At 39.3% G+C, this 21304-nt stretch overlaps 1 protein-coding gene across 7 annotated transcripts in view; it reads right to left on the bottom strand.

The window, feature by feature from the left end:
* sei (seizure) overlaps positions 1 to 21304 on the bottom strand; it is a 1036232-nt gene that overhangs the window by 3928 nt on the left and 1011000 nt on the right. For all 7 annotated transcript variants that reach the window (XM_069310832.1, XM_069310834.1, XM_069310833.1 and 4 more), the window contains one exon: positions 16031 to 16204. In XM_069310832.1, the coding sequence (XP_069166933.1) occupies positions 16031 to 16204 (174 nt within the window). The remainder of the gene's footprint in view (positions 1 to 16030; positions 16205 to 21304) is intronic.

The following is a 21304-nucleotide window of genomic DNA, read 5'->3' as shown; positions in this document are numbered from 1 at the left end:
ATGTCTTTGCCCCTTTTCCAGTTTGTTGATGTGCTTCTTAAGATATGGGCACCACACAACAGCTGCATATTCTAGCTTTGGCCTAACAAAAGTCATGAACAATTTCTTTAGTATATCGCCATCCATGTATTTAAATGCAATTCTGAAGTTAGAAAGCATAGCATAGGCTCCTTGCACAATATTCTTTATGTGGTCGTCAGGTGATAGTTTTCTATCTAGAACCACCCCTAGATCTCTTTCTTTATCAGAATTCTTTAAAGATTTCTCACATAATATAAAGGTTGTGTGGGGTCTATGTTCTCCTATTCCACATTCCATAACATGACATTTATTAACATTAAATTCCATTTGCCAAGTGGTGCTCCATCTACTTATTTTGTCCAGGTCTTCTTGAAGGGCATGACAATCATCTAAATTTCTTATCCTTCCTATTATCTTAGCATCATCAGCAAACATGTTCATATAATTCTGTATACCAACTGGTAGATCATTTATGTACACAATAAACATCACTGTGCAAGAACTGAACCCTGTGGTACTCCACTTGTGACATTCCTCCATTCCGATACATTGCCTCTAATTACTGCCCTCATTTTTCTATCAGTCAGAAAATTTTTCATCCATGATAGAAGCTTACCTGTCACCCCTCCAATATTTTCCAGTTTCCCGAACAACCTCTTATGTGGAACTCTGTCGAAAGCCTTTTTTAGGTCCAGATAGATGCAGTCAACCCAACCATCTCTTTCCTGTAATATCTCTGTGGCTCGATCATAGAAACTGAGTAAATTCGATACACAGGATCTTCCAGATCGAAAACCATACTGTCTGTCTGATATTATATCATTTCTCTCTAGGTGTTCTACCCATTTAGTTTTGATTAGTTTTTCCAATACTTTCACTACTACACTTGTCAATGATTCAGGTCTATAATTGAGGGGGTCTTCCCTGCTGCCACTTTTGTAGATTGGAACTATGTTAGCCTGTTTCCACATGTCTGCTACGATTCCTGTACACAGGGATGCCTGAAAGATCAGGTGAAGTGGAATGCTGAGCTCAGATGCACATTCTCTCAGAACCCGTGGTGAAACGCCATCTGGGCCAGCTGCTTTGTTCTTACCGAGCTCCTTGAGCATATTTTCCACTTCGTCTCTAGACACCTCTATGTGCTCTATGTTGTTCTCTGGAATTCTTATTGTATCTGGTTCCCTAAAGATTTCATTTTGTACAAACACACTTTGGAACTTTTCGTTTAGTGTTTCACACATTTCCTTTTCATCTTCCGTGAATCTATTTCCCATTTTCAACCTCTGAATATTATCCTTTACCTGCAATTTGTTGTTTATGAATTTATAGAATAGACCTGGTTCTGTGTTACATTTGTCTGCAATCCCTTCTTCAAAATTTCTTTCTGCCTCTCTCCTCACTGCCGTGTAGTTGTTTCTCGTATCTTTGTATCGCTGGTATGTTTGGGGGTTCGGCCTCTTCCTGTATTGATTCCATTTTAGTGTCTTTTGGTCTCTAGCCCTCTCGCAATTTCTATTGAACCAAAGAATTTGGTTCTATTTCTATTTCACAAAATTTGACATACATCTCATTCACTTCCTTGCCTAGCATCAAGTCTGTCCAATTATACTCACTCTAGTGAGTATAATTTTTAAGGTGTTTAATTTTTTAGGTGTTTTTAAGGTGTTTTTAAGGGTTTTTATTTTTAAGGTGTTTTAAGGGTTTAATTTTTCTAAGGTGACCTTAGAAAAAATTTCTAAGGTCACCATAATGTCCTCTCCTGAAGTCTGGTTTTTTAACTGCTTCAACCTCCTTATTTTCTTCCAGCTTATAACGCATTGCATACTTTATTCCCAAAAAGACATGGTCACTTTTACCCAAGGGAGGAAGGTACTGAATGTCAAATATCTCTTCCTCCTTCCTGGTAAATATCAAATCTAGCATGGAGGGAACGTCCCCTTCCCTCATCCTCGTAGCTTGTTTAACATGTTGATACAAGAATGTTTCCAGGATGAGGTCTACAAATTTACAGGTCCAAAAATCTTCTGTTTTAGCTTCATATGCTTCCCAGTCTATGGATTTCAAGTTGAAGTCACCGACTATCAACAGTCGTGATCTATCGTTATCCGCTCTCGCTGTAATCTCTCTCATTATTGATATAAGACCTTCACGTTTACTATCTAGCTCCTCCTTTGACCATGTGCTGCTTGGCGGTGGACTATATGCATTTATTATCATTAGTTTATCATTCTCATGGCAGATCTCTAGTGCTATTATGTCAACTTCTTGTGGATTGGCAGTCATTATTTCCTTCACCTTTAGGTGTTCTTTTACCAGGACAGCAACGCCACCGCCTTTCCTAATTTTTCTGTCCTGTCTCCAAATTGAGTAGCCCCTTGGGAATATGACCTCATTTAAAATTACATCTTCAAGTTTTGTCTCCGTGAGTGCAACAATGTCTGGTGTCTGCAGCTGTATTACATCACTTAACTCCAGTATCTTCGATCTCACTCCATCTATGTTGGTGTATGCAATCTTCAGGAACTTGTTCCCCCTCTCCTTATTCTTCACTCCCCCTCTCTCTATTGATTTTGTTGGTTTGCCTTTATGTACCACTTTACTGGTTTGCCTACCCCTATCACTTTGTAGAAAAAAGAATTTATTTCTTCTTCATTCCTGCTCTCATTTAAATGTTTTGCCTCGACGAGGTTCAGTTGCAGCTTCTTCTCTATCTTCTTTTGAAAGATCTCATCTTAACGACCACCCTTTCCCATCCTCATCACTTTGCAATTTTCTAGCATTCCTTAGTACTTCTTCCATCTGTTTGGCACCGTTTAGGGTGATCCTCAAAGGTCGATCTTTCCCTTTTACATACCTGCCTATTCTCCTGTAGTCGCACACATTCTCTATGGTTGTAAGACCTTCCACGAGGCCAACAATTTTATCTACTACTTTAGCTTCTTCTACAGCTCTTTCTGACCTAGATGTTATCGCCTTTTCTTTGCAGCCAAAAATGATCAGGGACTTACACCGATCAACTGTGTTTTGCACCAACTTCAGGTTAGATGCCAATTCTTTTCTCACTTCCAGCCTAATGTTTGTTTTATCTTGGTTACTGCAGTGTTTGACTTCCTTTACTGCTTCTATTTTTTCCTTCTCCTTGGCCACTTGTGCATAAGTGAGTTGCATATCTTTCTTGCACTGTTCTATTCCCTGTGTAACTTCCTCCATCTGTGCTGACAAAAGCTGTTTCTCCTGTTGAATTTCCTTGCCTAACCTATTGTAGTCATTTATGTTTAAATTTACTTTAACTTCTTCCAAAGCTATTTTTAAGAGTTTATTTTCTTCTTCCATGGCTTTGCAATTTGTTTCCAATTGATTCTTATCCTTGCGCAAGTCTTTCACTAAACCCTCAAGACATAAAACTTTGCTATTCAAATGGTCATTACTTTCTTTCAATTTACTAATTATTTCTACATGAGAGTTCACTATAGTATCTAAATTTACCAACTTGTTATGTAGATTGCTAATATCAATGCTTTCTTCATTGAATCCCTCAAAATCAAGCTCTGCTTTGTTTTTCCCATTGCCAGTGGCCATCTTGAATGTTCTTCTCTGCACTGTAAACACTAGGGCAACTTTTTCTCATCCGATTTTTCCCTTCCCTTAGCACTTTCCTGTTATCTCACCTATTTTTCAAGAGCACTATACCTTTATGTTCTCTGGGACACCACTCACTACCATCAACCTGTACTACAATACTTAGGATTGTTGAAATATGCTGGAGCTCCTCTGCTGCAAGTGTTGACCCTAGGGGTGTCACCTTTTTTGTGCGACCTAGCTGGAGATTCGTTGAACCGGGATACGTTGAATCGAGGTTGTACTGTACTCTAAAAGAATATGTGCATATAAGAACATATAAGTCTCACTTTCCTATAATTTAGACTCACAACTAGGCAAGGTAGGCCGAGAGCTCACCATCACGCAAAAATGTCTATGCTCCTTTTAGCATTCTGACCTCAATTTTAATACTATGTCATTCAGTTTGGTATCAAATTGTTTGCAATACAATGCTCTAAAGGAATATGTGCCTATAAGAACATATAAGTCTCACTTTCTTATACGTTAGACCTGCCACGCACTGCAATGTAGGCCAAGAGTTCACCACCACTATAATGTTTATTTTCGTTTCAGCTTTCCCACATCAATTTTCGTGCTACATCGTTCAATTTGGTATCAAATCGTTTGCAAAAGAATGCTGTAAAGGGATATTTGCATATAAGAACATATAAGTCATTTCCCAATACTTTAGACCTGCCGCACACCACAAGGTAGGCTGAGAGCTCACCACCACACAAATATGTTTATACTCTTTTTCAGCTTTCTGACCTCCATTTTCATTCTATGTTATTCAATTTGATATAAAATTGTTTGCAATAGAGTGCTGTAAAGTGATATGTGCATATAAGAACATAGAAGTCCCTCTTTCCTATGAGACTCGCCACGCACTGCAAGGTAGGCTGAACATTGCTCGAGAGTTCACCACTCCAATGTTTATTTTCTTTTCTCTTTTCAGCTTTCTCACCTCAACTTTTGTACTACGTCGTTCAATTTGGTATCAAATTCTTTGCAATAGAACGTTGTAAAGGGATATTGGCATATAAGAACACGCAAGTCTCACTTTTCTATACTTTCGACAAAAACCCAACAACTTTTCCCTCATACATGTTTCTTTCAATGCTTTCATCATGAATTGGCTCTGTTCTTGATTAGTATCCATCTGAAAGTCAATTTGCAGTGTTTATAAAGCTGGTAACAATAAATACCCGAGATAAAATAACCAGAATGGTGAAACTTTTTGACTCGAGGGGAAGCCGCGGCAGTCACAAGCGAGGTCACGAGACCAGTGAGCCTCCAGGGTGGGTGGGCACTCACAGGCAAGGTCAGAATGCCACGTGGGGTATACAGAGAATGGGCAGAAGTTGGCGTACTTTTTAAAATAAATTCCATAGTATTCGAACAATAAATGGAATTTCTACAAATGTTTAAATTATTGACACCGTTTGCGTCATCGGGCATACTCCATATTTTGGTTTTATGACGGAATATGCATCATTGAGCAGTGAAAGTATTAAGTGTCCACACTGCACATTTATTAGAAATATTAATAAACAAAATCTAAGACTTAACATTATCAATTTATGTAATATGAAGAATAAATACTGAACAGAATGTAAATTTAATACACTTTAATATTTAAATGTGCAAAAGCATATGCTAAAAAACTCAATAGGGCAAGCTAAAAAAAAAAAAAAAAGTAGCTAAATTATGGATACTGTATAAGCAATTTTGATGAATTATATTTATAGTGCGAGCAGGGATCTAATATACCCTTGTAACAGAGCATCGAGTAATCGGTGCTTACGTGAGCCCCCAGAGAGGAAAGAGAGAGAGGAAGGGCGTCGATGTCACGGCTCACTGCTCTTAGATGCTGCTAGCTGCAAAGGGGAGGAACAGTGCAAATGAGACTATCGGCAAGTTACTAAGTTCAGAATTGTTCATGAACTTCTTTGATTGTCAATTGTGACAAGATGATCCATCAAGTTCCGAACTATTCGTGAATCTCCAATGAACAAGATAAACTGATAACACACACAATTCAAACTAGTGTCATAAATAAAAAATAGTTGTTAAAATGAATTTAGATTATTGAATTTTGAAGTATTCAAGAATGTCTTGGACCATAAAGTGAGATTTATCATGAACAACCAAATTCTGAGCTCTAAATCAAAATTTTGCATCATAAAATTTTCCATAACAAATTATAAAGATGCTAGTCACTCTAGTAAATACAATTACTTAACATTAGAAGATTTACAAATAGAAATATGAGTATCATCATTTGCTGTGTTTTGAGTATGAATTAAAATCATATTTGTATAACATTTCATAATTAAGTTACCATTTTAGATATTTGTCAACAAATTAAACTGAATTGCAAATTTTCCTAAGCTTGAAATTACAAACAGATTACCAGAAATATTTTAATACTCATTTAGGATCATATTTTGAATACAGTATAAAAGAGTAAATAAATTTAAAATTAAAGTATTGAATGTAATGAAACATTCTTTTCTGGGGGCTCTGCAAACCTGTTGGTATTGCCAAGCCTCAAGCAAGTAAATAATTATCAAAAGAAGGCACCAAGCCGGGAAGGCTATGTAGCACCATCAAATGTGCGGAATAATCATAAGGCGCTAAATATCACTAAGGATGTCAATATGAGAACAGAAATGTATAAGGCGAACAATATCAAACGTATCCGATTCACCAAGAATTCTATTGAGGGACAAGTGACCGTGAGAAGCGGTCATGAAGAAGCGGTCACGAAGAAGCAGTCACGAGAAGACATTCAACAAGGATATGCATGACTGCAAGAGGGACAATGCAGTTTGAACAATAAGGAGCAGGGCAGCGCTCCATTAAATGTCCGTGAGTTTAGCATGTATGGCCAATACGCAACCTCGCCAGAGCCATTTCCCACTGCCGGTTATGATGGTAGGAGAAAGGCCATGAGGACACACTACTCTTTTGAGCATGCAGTTTGTTACCAGTAACAGAAGACCAACAACCTTGCCAACAGGCAAGGATGGAGGAATAAATAACTGGGTAAAAGTCAAAATAAGGAACACCTTTACAGGAGATGGGACAAGTGCGAATAGCATCTTTAGCGGCAGTGATTGCATGCTCATTTAAAGAGACACCAACATGGCTGGAAACCCAGCAAAACTACACTGTCTTAAATCTACTGGAGACTAGAAACAGCCAATGTTGAATCTCGACTACTACCAGATGGACTGGATTAAAGGCCTCCAGAGCAATGAGGGCAATTGTAAGAGTCAACTACAATCACAAAGGAGGACTGACGGAGAAAGCAGTAGACGAAAAGCATAGAGTACAGCATAAAGTTCTGCCATGAAGATGTTAGTCTCTGGAGGAAGGCAACACATGTAGGTGTGGTCAGGAAAAACAACAGAGTAGCCTTCACCATCTGCAGACTTACACTTATCACTGAAGACAGGAATGGAGCAGGAGTGTGAAGAAAAGTGTTCAAGGAAAAGACATTTCAGAACTGTAGGAGGGGTAAAAAGCTTTAGTCATGTGGGTCAGGGTTTTACAAAATTTAGGAAGGGGAATCTCCACAGGGGCAAAGATGGATTAAAATGAGGAGAAATACTGATAACACTAACAGAAAGAGAATTTTGTAAGCGAGACAACTGGACAGAGAGAAAAAGGTGGTGAAGAGGAACAGGGACTACAGCAGGGGTAAAAGTCAAAGCACGACATAGGCGAAAGTGAGGGTGTTGTAAGGACTGCGCAAGGTAGTGAAGACAGTAGTGATCACGGCAGTCCTGGAGAGACAGGAAGCCAGTTTCAACATACAAGCTGAGAGTAGGAGTTGAACAAAAGGAACCACAGCTGAGGTGCAACCCAGTATGGTGCAGAGCATCAAGACGGCGAAGAGTAGAAGGAGAAGCAGACGAGTAAGCAGGGCAACCATAATCGAGTTTAGACAGTATGAGAGAGGAATGTAAAGAGAGGAGCATGCACCTATCCGCTCCCCAAGAAGTATGGGACAAAACCTTAAGTAGGTTAAGGGTCTTAGAGCATTCAACTTGGAAGTAAGAGATATGGGGTGACCAAAACAACCGAGTGTCAAAGATTAACCCCAAAGACTTAGTGAAATCTTTGTACACAAGGGGATGACCATAAAGCGACAAAGAGGGACAAAGAATGACCTGCTTCAGAGTAAAAGTCATAGCACATGTGTTAGTTGTAGAGAACTTGAAGCCATGATTGGTGGCCCAAGATGACATAGCATCAATTGCAAGTTGAAGCTGCCATTGAAGGAGAGGTGAATCATCACCTCGACAGCAAAGGGTAAGATCGTTGACATAGCGAATAGAGAAGATGCCAGAAGGAAGGGAGGAAAGACGATCATTGAGGGCAACCAGAAAGAGTAGTGCTCAGAACACTACCATGGGGTACATCATCTTATTGCCGAAAAGAGGCAGAGAGAGAGTGGTACTAAGTCGCACTCAAAAGGAATGACGAGAGAGGAAGCTTAGGAGGAAGAGAAGGAGATTACCACGAAGGCCAAAAGAACGAAGTTGGGAGAGAATATGGTATCTCCAGGTGGTGTAAGCCTTTTCCAAGTAAAAAAGGAGAGCAACAACAAAGGTCTTTGCAGCAAAAGCAGTTCAAATATAGACCTCAAAATTCACCAAGACATCAGTCATGCTGCAGCACTTGCAAAAACCAAATTGAGAAGGGGAGAGGTGGTGATAATGTTCCAAAAACTACATCAGACGAGCATTGACTGTATCATCAAACAGTTTGCAGACAACTCGTGAGGGCAATAGGGCAGAAGTCCTTAGGGGACGTCCCCTAGAGACCCCAGTTTCCAAATAGGGAGTACAACGGCACTGAGCCACTCCTCGGACTGACGACAACTACCAAACCCAGTTATACAGATTCAGTAAATACTGAGATGCATATGAATGGAGATGATGAAGTCTCTCATAATGAATGTCATCTGAGCCCGCTGCCATAGAACGGCAGAGGCCCAGAGCAGACTGAAGTCTGTGCTGTACTGTACTATGCTATGTGCTTTAATATACCTACAATTTTCTCTCATCTTTTATTTTTTTGTCTTGCTTTGTAACTGTTATCATTTTTATAAATTTTGCAAGTACAGTGGTACCTCGCATAACGAATTTAATCCGTTTCATATTCGTCATGTGAAACGGACGTCATACAAAACGAGTGTCCTCCATGTAACCACTGTGATGCACTGTGTTTATTGTGAAATTCCCCCAGTGTGCATGACATCAAATGTTCCCTAAGACATCATTTTTCTTTGTAAAATGATAAATTACCTTCCCTGAACATGTCTATGTAAATAAGATTACCAAATTCCACTTACTTTGGCTATGAGGACGTGGACAATGTGCGCTGTGACGTCATCAGGGGCTGATCGCCCGTGTGTGAAGCTCCCAGACACGGTCGCGCAGGCCATTCAAGCACCGCATGTTGCCACAAATATATTTTTAAATATTTTTTCTATGTATTTCCAATGCGGTTTTATTTGTTTCTTTTATCGTATATGATGCATATTTGTGACCTTTACAATATGTATACAGTAGAATGTTCATAATTTTCCATGGAACTGTGATACATGTGTCAGTAATGTGTCCACAATAAATGTTTATTGTCATAATATTATGTGGTAAAAATTCACTAATATTACAATATGTACAGTTTCACATACTATTTACACAGGAACACACTGTATTACACACTCAGTACTTTGGAGGTGCGTAATAGTCAACGAAGTAGTCCATGGTACACAGCACGACTTTGCTCTCGTTGCACCAGCTACAGATAGATTTTCGTTTCCTGTTTCATTGTTCTGTGTGCTTGCAAATAACGCACTCACGTGCACCCTTGGCTTTAGTACTTGTAGGTGGTATGTATCCAAGCTTGTAAAGCATAAGGTAGTATTGAAACAATTATAGGAAAAGCTCAATTTGTAAGGTAATCTTGAAAAGATCGCTTTATAAGGTCCCACACAGGAAGAGATTCAGCTAGCCTCAAAGAGTGTCCGTCAGTCAGGAAGAGATTCAGGTATTCTTGAAAATATCTATGGACAACACCACCATGGAAGCTGCTAACACTGTTCATCTATGCTACTTGTATCAGATGCATCATCACTGAACGCAGAAAATGATTCATCTATGTATCTATATAAATTGGAGATGGCAAGGGTGGGGCTCAGAGCTACAACTGGATACACTCGCTGTATCATCCTCATAGGTGCTGTACCACTGGCATCTGACCATTGTGTTAAGCCCTTATTGCGCCTAGCTTCACCAATGTTATGACCCTTATGTTCTTCAAACAATAGGGTCTGAATTTCACCGACTGAGCGCAGTCTTTCAACACCGTGTCGGACAGGTGTTTGAGAGCCAGAGGCGCGTGTGCCACAAATGGTTGTTCACTCAGTACTAACCCAGCCAGCAGCCCTAGTCTTTCATATTCATGATAGCAAAAGGTTGCTCCATTATGACAATCTTTCTTTGTTTCAAATGTGTTCCATTTGTTTTGTATTTGTCACTCACGTCTTAATAATGGAGCAGCCTACCCGACAAACACTGAACGAACCTTTATGGCATTTGTCCATTTTTCAAATTGTTTCAACAGTTTTTTATTTTTCGTTTTTTTTTTATTTAAGAAACATGGAGCAGCCGACCTGTAGACCACCAAACGAACCTTTTGCTATAAAACAGGAAAAATATATATTGAACACATTTGAAGAAAGGACAATGTCATAATGGTTCAGTGTATGTAAGGTAGGCTTCTCCATTATTGAGGCCTAAATGACAAATACAAAACAAATGGAACACAATTGAAACAAAGAATGATTGTTATAGAGGAGCAGCCTTTCTGGCGAACACCGAATGAACCTTTTTGACATTTGTTGTATATCAGAAATTTCATTTTTTTTTCTACAAAAACGTCAATGCTTTGCAACATCTCAGTAGTCACCCCTTTATATCCTATCATTAGCATCTTTAAACAAGAACAACATAATTTATGTGCATCGTCGGAGGTGTCCAAGAATGTGCAAGAAGCAGCGTGACCCCACCATATGGTGTTGACGTTACTCAAACGAGCATTCGCCATATGGGACGATCTCACGCCGATCAGGCCGTTCGTTACCCAAAATGTTTGTCTTTTGGGGCGATCGTTATGCGAGGTACCACTGTATTTACCTACTTAAAATTTTCTTTGATTAAGGACCTGCACGAAACGCTTCGCGTACTAGTGGCTTTACAAGAATGTAATTACTATGCTATGTATCCTCACAATCTCAATGTACCTTCTTGTATATATATATAAATAAATAAATAAATAAATAAATAAAATAAATAAATAAATAAATAAATCAATAAGTTCCGAGAGAGAGAAAGGATCGTTATAGAGAAGTTGGAGACGAGCGTGGAAATATAAGGGATGAGATTCAAGAACGGGCTTATGAAGAAGAAAGGATTGAGGAAGATGAGAACCAGAGTTAACAGTTGAAAAGTGGGAACCCAGTTCAGTCGTGACCGTCACTGGATCCGCCACAAGAGTACCATGAAGGTGAAGGACTGGCGAAACATCAGTAGCAAACTTACCCGCTATCTTGTGGATTTTCTTCCAGATCTGCAGCAGAGGAGTATCGGAAGTAAAGGTGGAGACATCAGATATCGAACTCTCATGGTTAGCTGTGCAAATGGTCCTACGGGCCACCGCACTCGCCTTCCGAAACAAAATAAAAGAATCAGCCGTCTGCTGGCATCGGTGTTTCTTCCAGGCTGCACGCTTACAGCGCACAGCCCGAGCACTGTCCGCATTCCACCAGGGAACACACTTATACGTGCCCCGGGAGGTAGAGTGAGGAATAGAGCTGAGGGCAGCATCAAAGGCGGTGTCATGAAAAAGAAGGAGGGCACAAGGGAGAGGCAGAGTGGAGAGGTTGGAGAGAGTACCATTGTGGGTGAATAGGTTCCGGTCAGCCTTGGCAAACTGCCACCTATTGCAGGAGAGGGGAGGGTGAAAAGAGAAAAAGGTAACAAGGATAGAGAAATGGTCACTTATGGAGGTCATCAAGAACCCGCCACGTGAAATCTAAGTAAAGAAAGAGGCCCTTCGAGAAGGCAGCCCTGAGTGTTTGTCAGAATATCACCTCAGAGTGTATGCTGACAGTTGAAATCACCCAACAGGAGCACAGGCTCTGGTAAGGAGTCCAATAGGCGCTAAACTCCCAAACTGCTCTGGGATATTTGGTCTTTGTCACCCACAGGTGTAATTACCTAAGTGTAATTGCCTAAGTGTAGTTACAGGATGAGAGCTACGCTCGTGGTGTCCTGTCTTCCCAGCACTCTGTCATATAACGCTTTGAAACTACTGACGGTCTTGGCCTCCACCACCTTCTCACTTAACTTGTTCCAACCGTCTACCACTCTACAGTATTTGCGAAGATGAATTTTCTTATATTTCTTCGGCATCTGTGTTTAGCTAGTTTAAATCTATGACCTCTTGTTCTTGAAGTGCCAGGTCTCAGGAAATCTTCCCTGTCGATTTTATCAATTCCTGTTACTATTTTGTATGTAGTGATCATATCACCTCTTTTTCTTCTGTCTTCTAATTTTCGCATGTTTAATGCTTCTAACCTCTCCTCGTAGCTCTTGCCCTTCAGTTCTGGGAGCCACTTAGTAGCATGTCTTTGCACCTTTTCCAGTTTGTTGATGTGCTTCTTAAGATATGGGCACCACACAACAGCTGCATATTCTAGCTTTGGCCTAACAAAAGTCATGAACAATTTCTTTTGTACATTGCCATCCATGTATTGAAATGCAATTCTGAAGTTAGAAAGCATAGCATAGGCTCCTTGCACAATATTCTTTATGTGGTCCTCAGGTGATAGTTTTCTATCTAGAACCACCCCTAGATCTCTTTCTTTATCAGAATTCTTTAAAGATTTCTCACATAATATATAGGTTGTGTGGGGCCTATGTTCTCCTATTTCCATAACATGACATTTATTAACATTAAATTCCATTTGCCAAGTGGTGCTCCATATACTTATTTTGTCCAGGTCTTCTTGAGGGGCATGACAATCATCTAAATTTCTTATCCTTCCTATTATCTTAGCATCATCAGCAAACATGTTCATATAATTCTGTATATGTGTGTGTGCAATTACCTAAGTGTAATTACAGGTACCTAAGTGTAGTTACAGGATGAGAGCTACGCTCGTGGTGTCCCATCTTCCCAGCACTCTGTCATATAACGCTTTGAAACTACTGACGGTCTTGGCCTCCACCACCTTCTCACTTGACTTGTTCCAACTGTCTACCACTCTATTTGCGAAGATGAATTTTCTTATATTTCTTCGGCATCTGTGTTTAGCTAGTTTAAATCTATGACCTCTTGTTCTTGAAGTGCCAGGTCTCAGGAAATCTTCCCTGTCGATTTTATCAATTCCTGTTACTATTTTGTATGTAGTGATCATATCACCTCTTTTTCTTCTGTCTTCTAGTTTTGGCATGTTTAATGCTTCTAACCTCTCCTCGTAGCTCTTACCCTTGAGTGTGCGTGCGTGCGTAAGTGGTATTATTTACCCATGATAGTATTACAGAAGAGCCTGACTGTGATAAAGACTTCGTACAATGTTCATATATAAGTGAACACAATGCTGTGCAAAATGTTCACAGCGCTAGCCACAGCACACTGCCATTGTTTCATCCATCTAAGAATCTTCAAACGACTTCTCATGTTCTTTTACAAAATAAACTTGTGAAAATTATTCATTTACAGGATTTAATGACCAGGATTCTGATAATAGCCGCATTGTGGTGAGAATTAGTGATGTGCATAATATGGTGGGAGGAGTAATCTTGGTGAGGTAGGGCGGCGGCGGCGGCATCGTCTGCTGACTGTGTGGCAACCTGTTATTGTATTGACTCACCATTCCAGCTTAGTGGTTTGCCATGGTGGACACAAATGTAGATACTTTCATATAATGTGTGTATATAGTGAAATAACAGCAAAAGATGTTGGGTGGAACCATTTTGGTGAGGGAGGTGACGTCGTTTTCTGGCTGCTGTCTCTCTTCATACAATTTTGTTGTTGCCACTGTCGTTTGGACACCATACCATCTTAGTTGAACAGTTATGGTATATAAAACATGTAGATATTTATATAATGTGTGTGTATGTAGTGTAAAAACAGCACAAACAGTATAGTGGGAGGAGGAATCTTGGGGAGTGAGGGAGGGAGCATCAGCTGATTGTGTGGCGACCTCAATTATTGTCTTGACTCACAATACCAGCTTAGTGGTTCGCTATGGTGAACATAAATGTAGATACTTATATATAATGTGCATATATAATGAAATAACAGCAAAAGGAGTATGTTGGGAGGAGCCATTTTGGTGTGGGAGGTGGCATCATCTGCTGGCTGCTTTCTCGTCATACAATTTTGATGTGGCCACTATGTCGTTTGAACACCATACCAACTTAGTTGTACAGGTATGGTGAATAAAACGCGTAGATACTTATATATAATATGTGTGTATATAGTGTAAAAAAGCACCAATAGTATAGTGGGAGGAGAAATGTTGGAGAGTGAGGATGGGAGCATCAGCTGACTGTGTGGCGACCTCAATTAGTGTCTTGACTCAACATACCAGGTTAGTTGCACAGTTGGCTCACACATTATATTATATAGATATATCACACTACACACTATTGAATAATATTACTAAAAAAACTGAAAATATCAATCAGAGACACTGAAATAATTAGGTAGTATCATCTTTGTGGCAACTCCTGCCTGACAGCTTGGGCGGAGCAGACCTCCTCTGACGCTTGCTCTGTCAATTTTGCCAGACTTCCCTCCCTATTGCAGCCAAAATATGCCACCTACGATTTTTTATTATTTTTCCTGTGATCAAGGAACACAAATGAACACTTTTATAAGATTTTTTTTTTATTTAGATTTTTTATTTCTTGCACCTGGGCATGTTGCAGGATATAATTCGAAGAGCAGCCCAGGGATTAAATGAGGGTGAGGTGGGGTGAACGAGCTCACGCTAGTTTTGTGAATTTTAAAATGTTATTTTACATTGTTGGGGGTGTTGTTTTAATGGTTTTCAAGGTTGCTGTCCAGCTTATAACCAGCAGTGGCCTGTTTTGGTTCACTGGCTCACTGTTTATCTGGCTATTCAATTCATGGTGCTTCCATGTTGGTGGCAGACATGAATAAATTCATAGTAAATTTTATCATAGTAACACCAATCCTTGCACCTCTGTGAGGAGGCCAGGTTCTGGCTTGCAGTCCCCAGTAGGCTTAAAAGAACTCAGCAACTGATGGCACCTAGTAGTTTGGCATACTATCAGATATAGTAGCTTCGGGAAGCCACATGGGGCTCCCTCCCCATAAATATGATCAAAAGAAGCAAAAAGTACCAAACATTCCTTGATAAAAAGATTGTTTTTGTTTTACCGAGACATTCACTCATTAAATAAATTCAAAAGCTAGCTTCCAGTACAGATAAAATAAGCAAACAGTGGTAATGTAAGCTGTGTTGGTGATTAGATGGTACTTATGTGTAATATGGATGTTCAATGGCTCAAAAGTATCTGTAGATGCAGGGAAGTAATGATACACTAGATAGGTAAAATTGTGATAAAAAGTGGTGACACACTAGCAGCAATGCAGTGCTGATAAGGTGGTGACAGAAAATCATGGGTAGACAATAGCAATTAAAATCAAACGATGAGTATTGGATGAATTCTATTGTTAAATATGACATTAAGGTAGACAATATTGGTGTGATGTTATATATATAATGTACTGGTCCAGGTGAACAATGGTGCTCAATAGGTAGTAAGCTGGTGAGCCACAGCAAAGAAGAGTCAAAACAAAATTATGGTGGTTTAGGAAATTGTAGCAAGAATAATTGTAAATTTTGTATGCCCTGACCATTCTCAGCGATTTGAAAATTAGTATTACCAGAGGGCCCATCTGCTTGTATTTTGCTCATATTTGCTTATGATTATGTTTTTGTATATGCATACAGACAAGCATGATTCTAGTTTACTAAATAATGTACTGTAATGAAGACAATGCCTCTACATTTGGGTGAAAAGAGTAATGATGATTATAAAATGTGTGGCAGTGTGGACTTTGTGAAATCCCTGGCAGGCACTGATGACAAGGTTAATAAAGTACAAAGTAGTAATACAATTGTGAAAAAATATTAATATTATATTATGTATAAGATTGTAAAGATGATTGAATACGTGCATGGATAACAGTGCATGTGTGTAGATAAATCAACACAGCAGGCAGAAAAAGGAGTGAAGGGTAGTGGTTTCAGTGGTGTATGGTTTGAGCTGCGTTGTCAGGAACTCACAGACAACGATTCCATCTCGTCCAGCGACTCTAGTCTAGCGATGGGTGCTTCGGTGAGAGATCGGAAGTCGCCCCAAGATTCAGGCTCAGATCCCCTGGAGTCCTCCCGACGGGGTGCCCAGGGATCATGGGCTGCACCTTGCAGGGGTGAGCGGCACTTACGACGCCACCGGGCCTGCAGCAGCACCACATCCGCCATGACCCACGTTAGTCACAGATACAAGTTCGAATCCAGCACACACTTCATGTCAACAATCCAAGCTCGTGCACTTTATAACATTATGTCTGGCATTAGCTCTGACACTTTGTTACATGTAATGCTGTGACCCAGGCATGGCTATTATGCTATGTTGCATGTTATTGTAAATCATTTATGGCATCCATGATGGGATTCATGGCCACAAAAGCTAAAGATGGTTTTCATGCTGTGTTATATTACATAGAAAGATCGCATTAGCTGACAGCATGTGACATATCATTGAGAGCAAGTCATGGCTACTGTACTGTGACATGTTGAAATGTGAGCCACATACACATGTAACACTGGTCTACACTCTTTCCTATATCATACTAAAAAATCAGACACAACAACAGCAACAACTGCAATACAGTTGACTAACTCTCTTCCAATTCAGCATTACATGTAACACTGAGTCACACAATCTACATATTGTTACATGTAACACTTTGAGAAATATAGACTCCACATACTGCTACACATAACACTTAAATCTCACATTCTGCTCCATGTAACAATGAGTTACTCAACATACTGTTACAAAGTAACACTATGGATTACACACACATCCTATGTACTGTAGCAGTGAAATGCAAGTTTATCAAAGCTTACATACTGTAACCAGTAATATATTTTACAGAAACAGCTGGGTATTGCAGCTGTATTGTACTTGCAATTCAGTACTGCTGTATGACATACAAGGCTTTGCATGTTACATTGTGACACTGTGAAGGATTATGAGGTCACACTAGCAGAAAAAATTAACTTTTTTCTTTAAAATACACACATTCTTTTTTAAAATAGATTTTGAGAACAAAGCACAACAAATCACTCCAAGAATAAGTAAGAGCTATTCATTATATCTTAAAGTTAGGCAGATATGTCAAATCTAAATACAGTATTATTCCCTTGATGAAATGTAAACAGTTCAAGTGTGAACAGATTCACTCACTTGTAAGTAGCCTATATACAGACAAATACATTCATGTGTATTCTAAGATATTCTATCATGCATAAGATGATTACCATTACTAGTTAAAATATGCCAATAACAAAAATATATGCAAAATGTTAATACAGTACATAAATACTTACTCCTAAAAATGTCCAAATATATAACTAGGCACTGAATGTAATGAAACACCTCTTTCTGGATGAGCCAGCAGCTCCCTTAAGTTATCTTACTGACACTGCTCTATGCAATTTTTTATTTATTTATATACATTGTACAAGAGTTCTTACAGTCTTGTAAAGCCACTAGCACGCATTGTGTTTCAGGCAGGTCCTTAATCCTAATTTTCCCTGGCAAACGATCAGCCAAATCATTTAACAACCAGGTACCCATTCCCTGCTGGGTGAACAAAGGCATAAAGTTAAGGACTGGCGCCTAGTCAATCTTTCCCGGCGGGGATACGAACCTAGGCCAAATTGTTCGTGAAGCACAGAATGAGTGTTTTACGACTACACCATAGGAACTGCAGTGGTCCCCGTGGCTCACATCCAACAGGAAGGTTTTGTTTGGCCTATCAGGTACCATAAACAAAACTTGGCCTAAATATTTAAGACACGTAACCACCACATAGTGAACAAAAAATCCTGAATGAATATACTGTATAAGCAAATTTATTTTCTAAAAGGTTTACATTTATTTTTGTATTTTATTACACAATTCCATTCAATTTACATAAAATAATTAAAACCTCTCATTAACCCATTAACTATTACTGATTGATACTGGCATAGTCATATTTGTCTGCGTAGATTTCTGTGCTTTTATCATTTGTTGACACTTGTAATGATTTTTAAAAAATTCTTGAACTATGTTAAAGTTCTACAAACCTCCAAAATAAACTAATAGAAAAATGCCATTATAAAAATTGCAATTCTTTGTTACACAGATAAATTTTTATTTACACAACTATGGTTATCATAATATTTTCATTACAATAATAATGAGAGAAAAAACTTTCTAGCACATACCATCTGCTCATCACAACTTAACAAGGAAATAAGAAATGTGGTAGTCAACACAAGAGATGGTTGGTGACAGCAATAGGGATGGGTGATTTGGATATTTGATTTCTACTGAACTCTAAGACAGTAAACCATTTCTTTGAGTAAATGAAAAGAGAGAGATAAGAGTGAAGGAACAAAATTTTTGAAAAAAATATAGATTACATATACTGTATATGATATTTTGCTGAAGTCTTGATACAAAAGGACAACTGAACTATGTATGAGAAACAGAAATAGGCTCAGGATATGGAGCTGCTGATGGTGATGAAATTGACCTAATAACAGAGTACAGTGGAACCTCAATTAACGAGCGGCTCTATTAACAAGCGGCTCTATTAACGAGCATTTCCAGTAACAAGCAAGCCACTCGTAGCAAATTTGTCTCTATTGACGAGCTTCACTTCTATTAACGAGCTAAACCACATGGTGCTTCCTAGTGGCTCGCGGGTTCTCGCAAATTCTCGGACACCTCTGACGCCAATGTTGTTGTTGTATTGTGCACGACAAGCATCCCTCTGCATTTATTTGTGCTTTTCTTTGTTTGTTTTTTTGTGGTTTTGTGACTATAATTTGTAATGCATGATGTCACCAAAGAAGCTGCTTGCTAAAGATAGTGTTGTCAAGATGAAGAAAGACACAATTACTGTGGATTTGAAGAAAAATTATAGCAAAGCATGAGCGTGGTGTCTGTGTGACTGAACTCACAAGGGAGTATGGCAGGGGCCTCATCAACAATTTGCACCATTAGTAAGGGGACGAGGAGGTAAGGGAGGATGCTGCCTCTTCCAGTGAGATCAGGGAAGTGTTGGGAATGTTTGAAAAGGTGAATGCATTCTTTGGAAAAGCTGCCCTGATAAAGCAGTAACAACCCGGTGTGTGAACATGCTTAATGACAATTTGCCGTCTTGTTTTAGGAACATCCTAAAACAAAAACAAAAGCAATTGTCAATAGATACGTTCTTTTCAAAAGTAGAGAAAAGAAGAGCCAGTGATAGTGAACCACAACCCAGTTCCAGTGGGGTGAAATTCCCAAGGAGAGAGAGACTGCCTGACTCAGAGGTGGATTCTCCTTCCACACCATAACCCCTCTCCTCCTTCCCACTTCCCCATCGTCTCCCTCAAGCAAGCAATGACTCTTCATAAGGTAAAGTAAACATGAAAGCAGTACAACAAAACATTTATAATTACATGTGCAGTATTATAATTACATTATAAAATGTCATACAAGTATGGATGTTTCTGGGAGTGGAACGGATTAAATTTATTTCCTTTATTTTAAATGGGGAAATCCGTTTCTTAAGACGAGTTTTTCTGATAACGAGCTCGGTGCCAGAACGGATTAAACTCGTTAATAGAGGTTCCACTGTAATTGCTTTCTATGAAAAACGAAGTTAAATGTAATGAAATGCCAATTTCTGAAGGAGACCCAGTGGCCCCTTCCAGCAATCTTCCTGAGACTGCTTCAAACTAAAAGATCACATCAGTTTCTGAAAGTTTTGTTTGGCATATCAGGGCCCAGAGCCTGAACCTTAACCGACAAAATACATCATGGACCGAGGGCAAAAACTAAAAGCCTATGAATACGGAATATAGGATACCAGGCAAGCCACTCCAAACTGCTGAGGGAAGGGCAAGAGAAAGCCAGCATGAATGAAAGAGGTGCCACCCACAGAAGAGGGCAAGCCTATGCCAACCAGAAGGAGAATTGCCGAAAAGACAAGAAACCTGCCATACGACATCCCAGAATGCTTACCTACACCCATAAAAATGACACCTCAGCCCAGACTGACTGCCATGGAAACGAGAATGAGGCCACGAGGACAGAAACCTCAAACAGGTGGAGAAGCCAAAGACATGAAAGGAGGAACCACGAACCAACACTGCAGAAAGAGGTTGAAAAAAGTGGATGGGAGAGCTAGGGCCAACCCACAGCCAGATGACCAAGAATAAGGCCAACCCAGCCAGATGACCAAACAAAACGCTTAACAATCCTTGGCTTACAAAGGGAATACTTAAATCCATTAACAAAAAACATGACCTTGAGAAGACGTATAGGTTAGGAACCGTCTCCAAAGAATTCTCAAAGAATTACTCGTTATTGCTATCTAAAATAATTAGACGAGCCAAAACTAAATACTATGAAGATAAATTTACCCAAATAAAGAGCAACATTAAAAAAACTTGGAGCACAATTTCACAAATATTGGGATCAAAGAAGATTTTAAATAACAAACCAACACTCCTGTCCAATAACGTTGGTCAGCTTTCAGCCTCTGATTCTGCTATTGAGTTCAATAGGTTCTTCTCTTCCATTGGGTCATCTCTTGCAAATGATATTCCATCTTCCAGTACTGATGTTAAGGACTATCTTACAGGTAACTATCCACAATCTCTGTACCTAAAGCCTACTAATTCCACTGATGTCAATGAGATAATCCTTTCCCTTAAAACCAAGTCTAGTGCCCTCGAGGAGATACCAACTTTAATTTACAAAAAAGCCTCCAGATCTTTAGCCCCTGCTATTGCATTGCTCTTCAACAAGTCACTTGAACTCCAAACCTTTCCAGACATTCTAAAAAAAGCAAGAGTAACCCCTGTCCACAAATGTGGTGATCTCACAGATGTTAACAACTACAGACCTATATCAATCCTGCCTAACTTGTCAAAAATATTTGAAAAAGTAATCTACAAGCAGCTTTACTCTTTTCTAGCCAAACACAATATACTTAGCTCTTGTCAATATGGCTTCAGACCCCAAAAAAGCACTAACGGTGCACTTATTAGTATGATTAACTTGATTCACGCAGCTCTTGATAAAAAGGAGTTCCCTGTTGGGTTATTTGTGGACCTGCATAAGGCTTTTGACACTGTCAACCACCAAAACCTTCTTCTTAAATTACATTATTATGGAGTCAGAGGACACTCCCTGCAATACCTCAAATCTTACCTTACTGACAGGCTCCAGTATGTTTCTGTGAATAATACAATTTCTCCCACCCTACCCATCAACATTGGTGTTCC

This window comes from Procambarus clarkii, chromosome 68 (assembly GCF_040958095.1).
Source record: "Procambarus clarkii isolate CNS0578487 chromosome 68, FALCON_Pclarkii_2.0, whole genome shotgun sequence".
In the NCBI taxonomy this organism is placed as follows: Eukaryota; Metazoa; Arthropoda; class Malacostraca; order Decapoda; family Cambaridae; genus Procambarus; species Procambarus clarkii.
The sequence above is the reverse complement of the archived record's forward strand: the minus strand, read 5'-3'. Positions and strand labels throughout refer to the sequence as shown.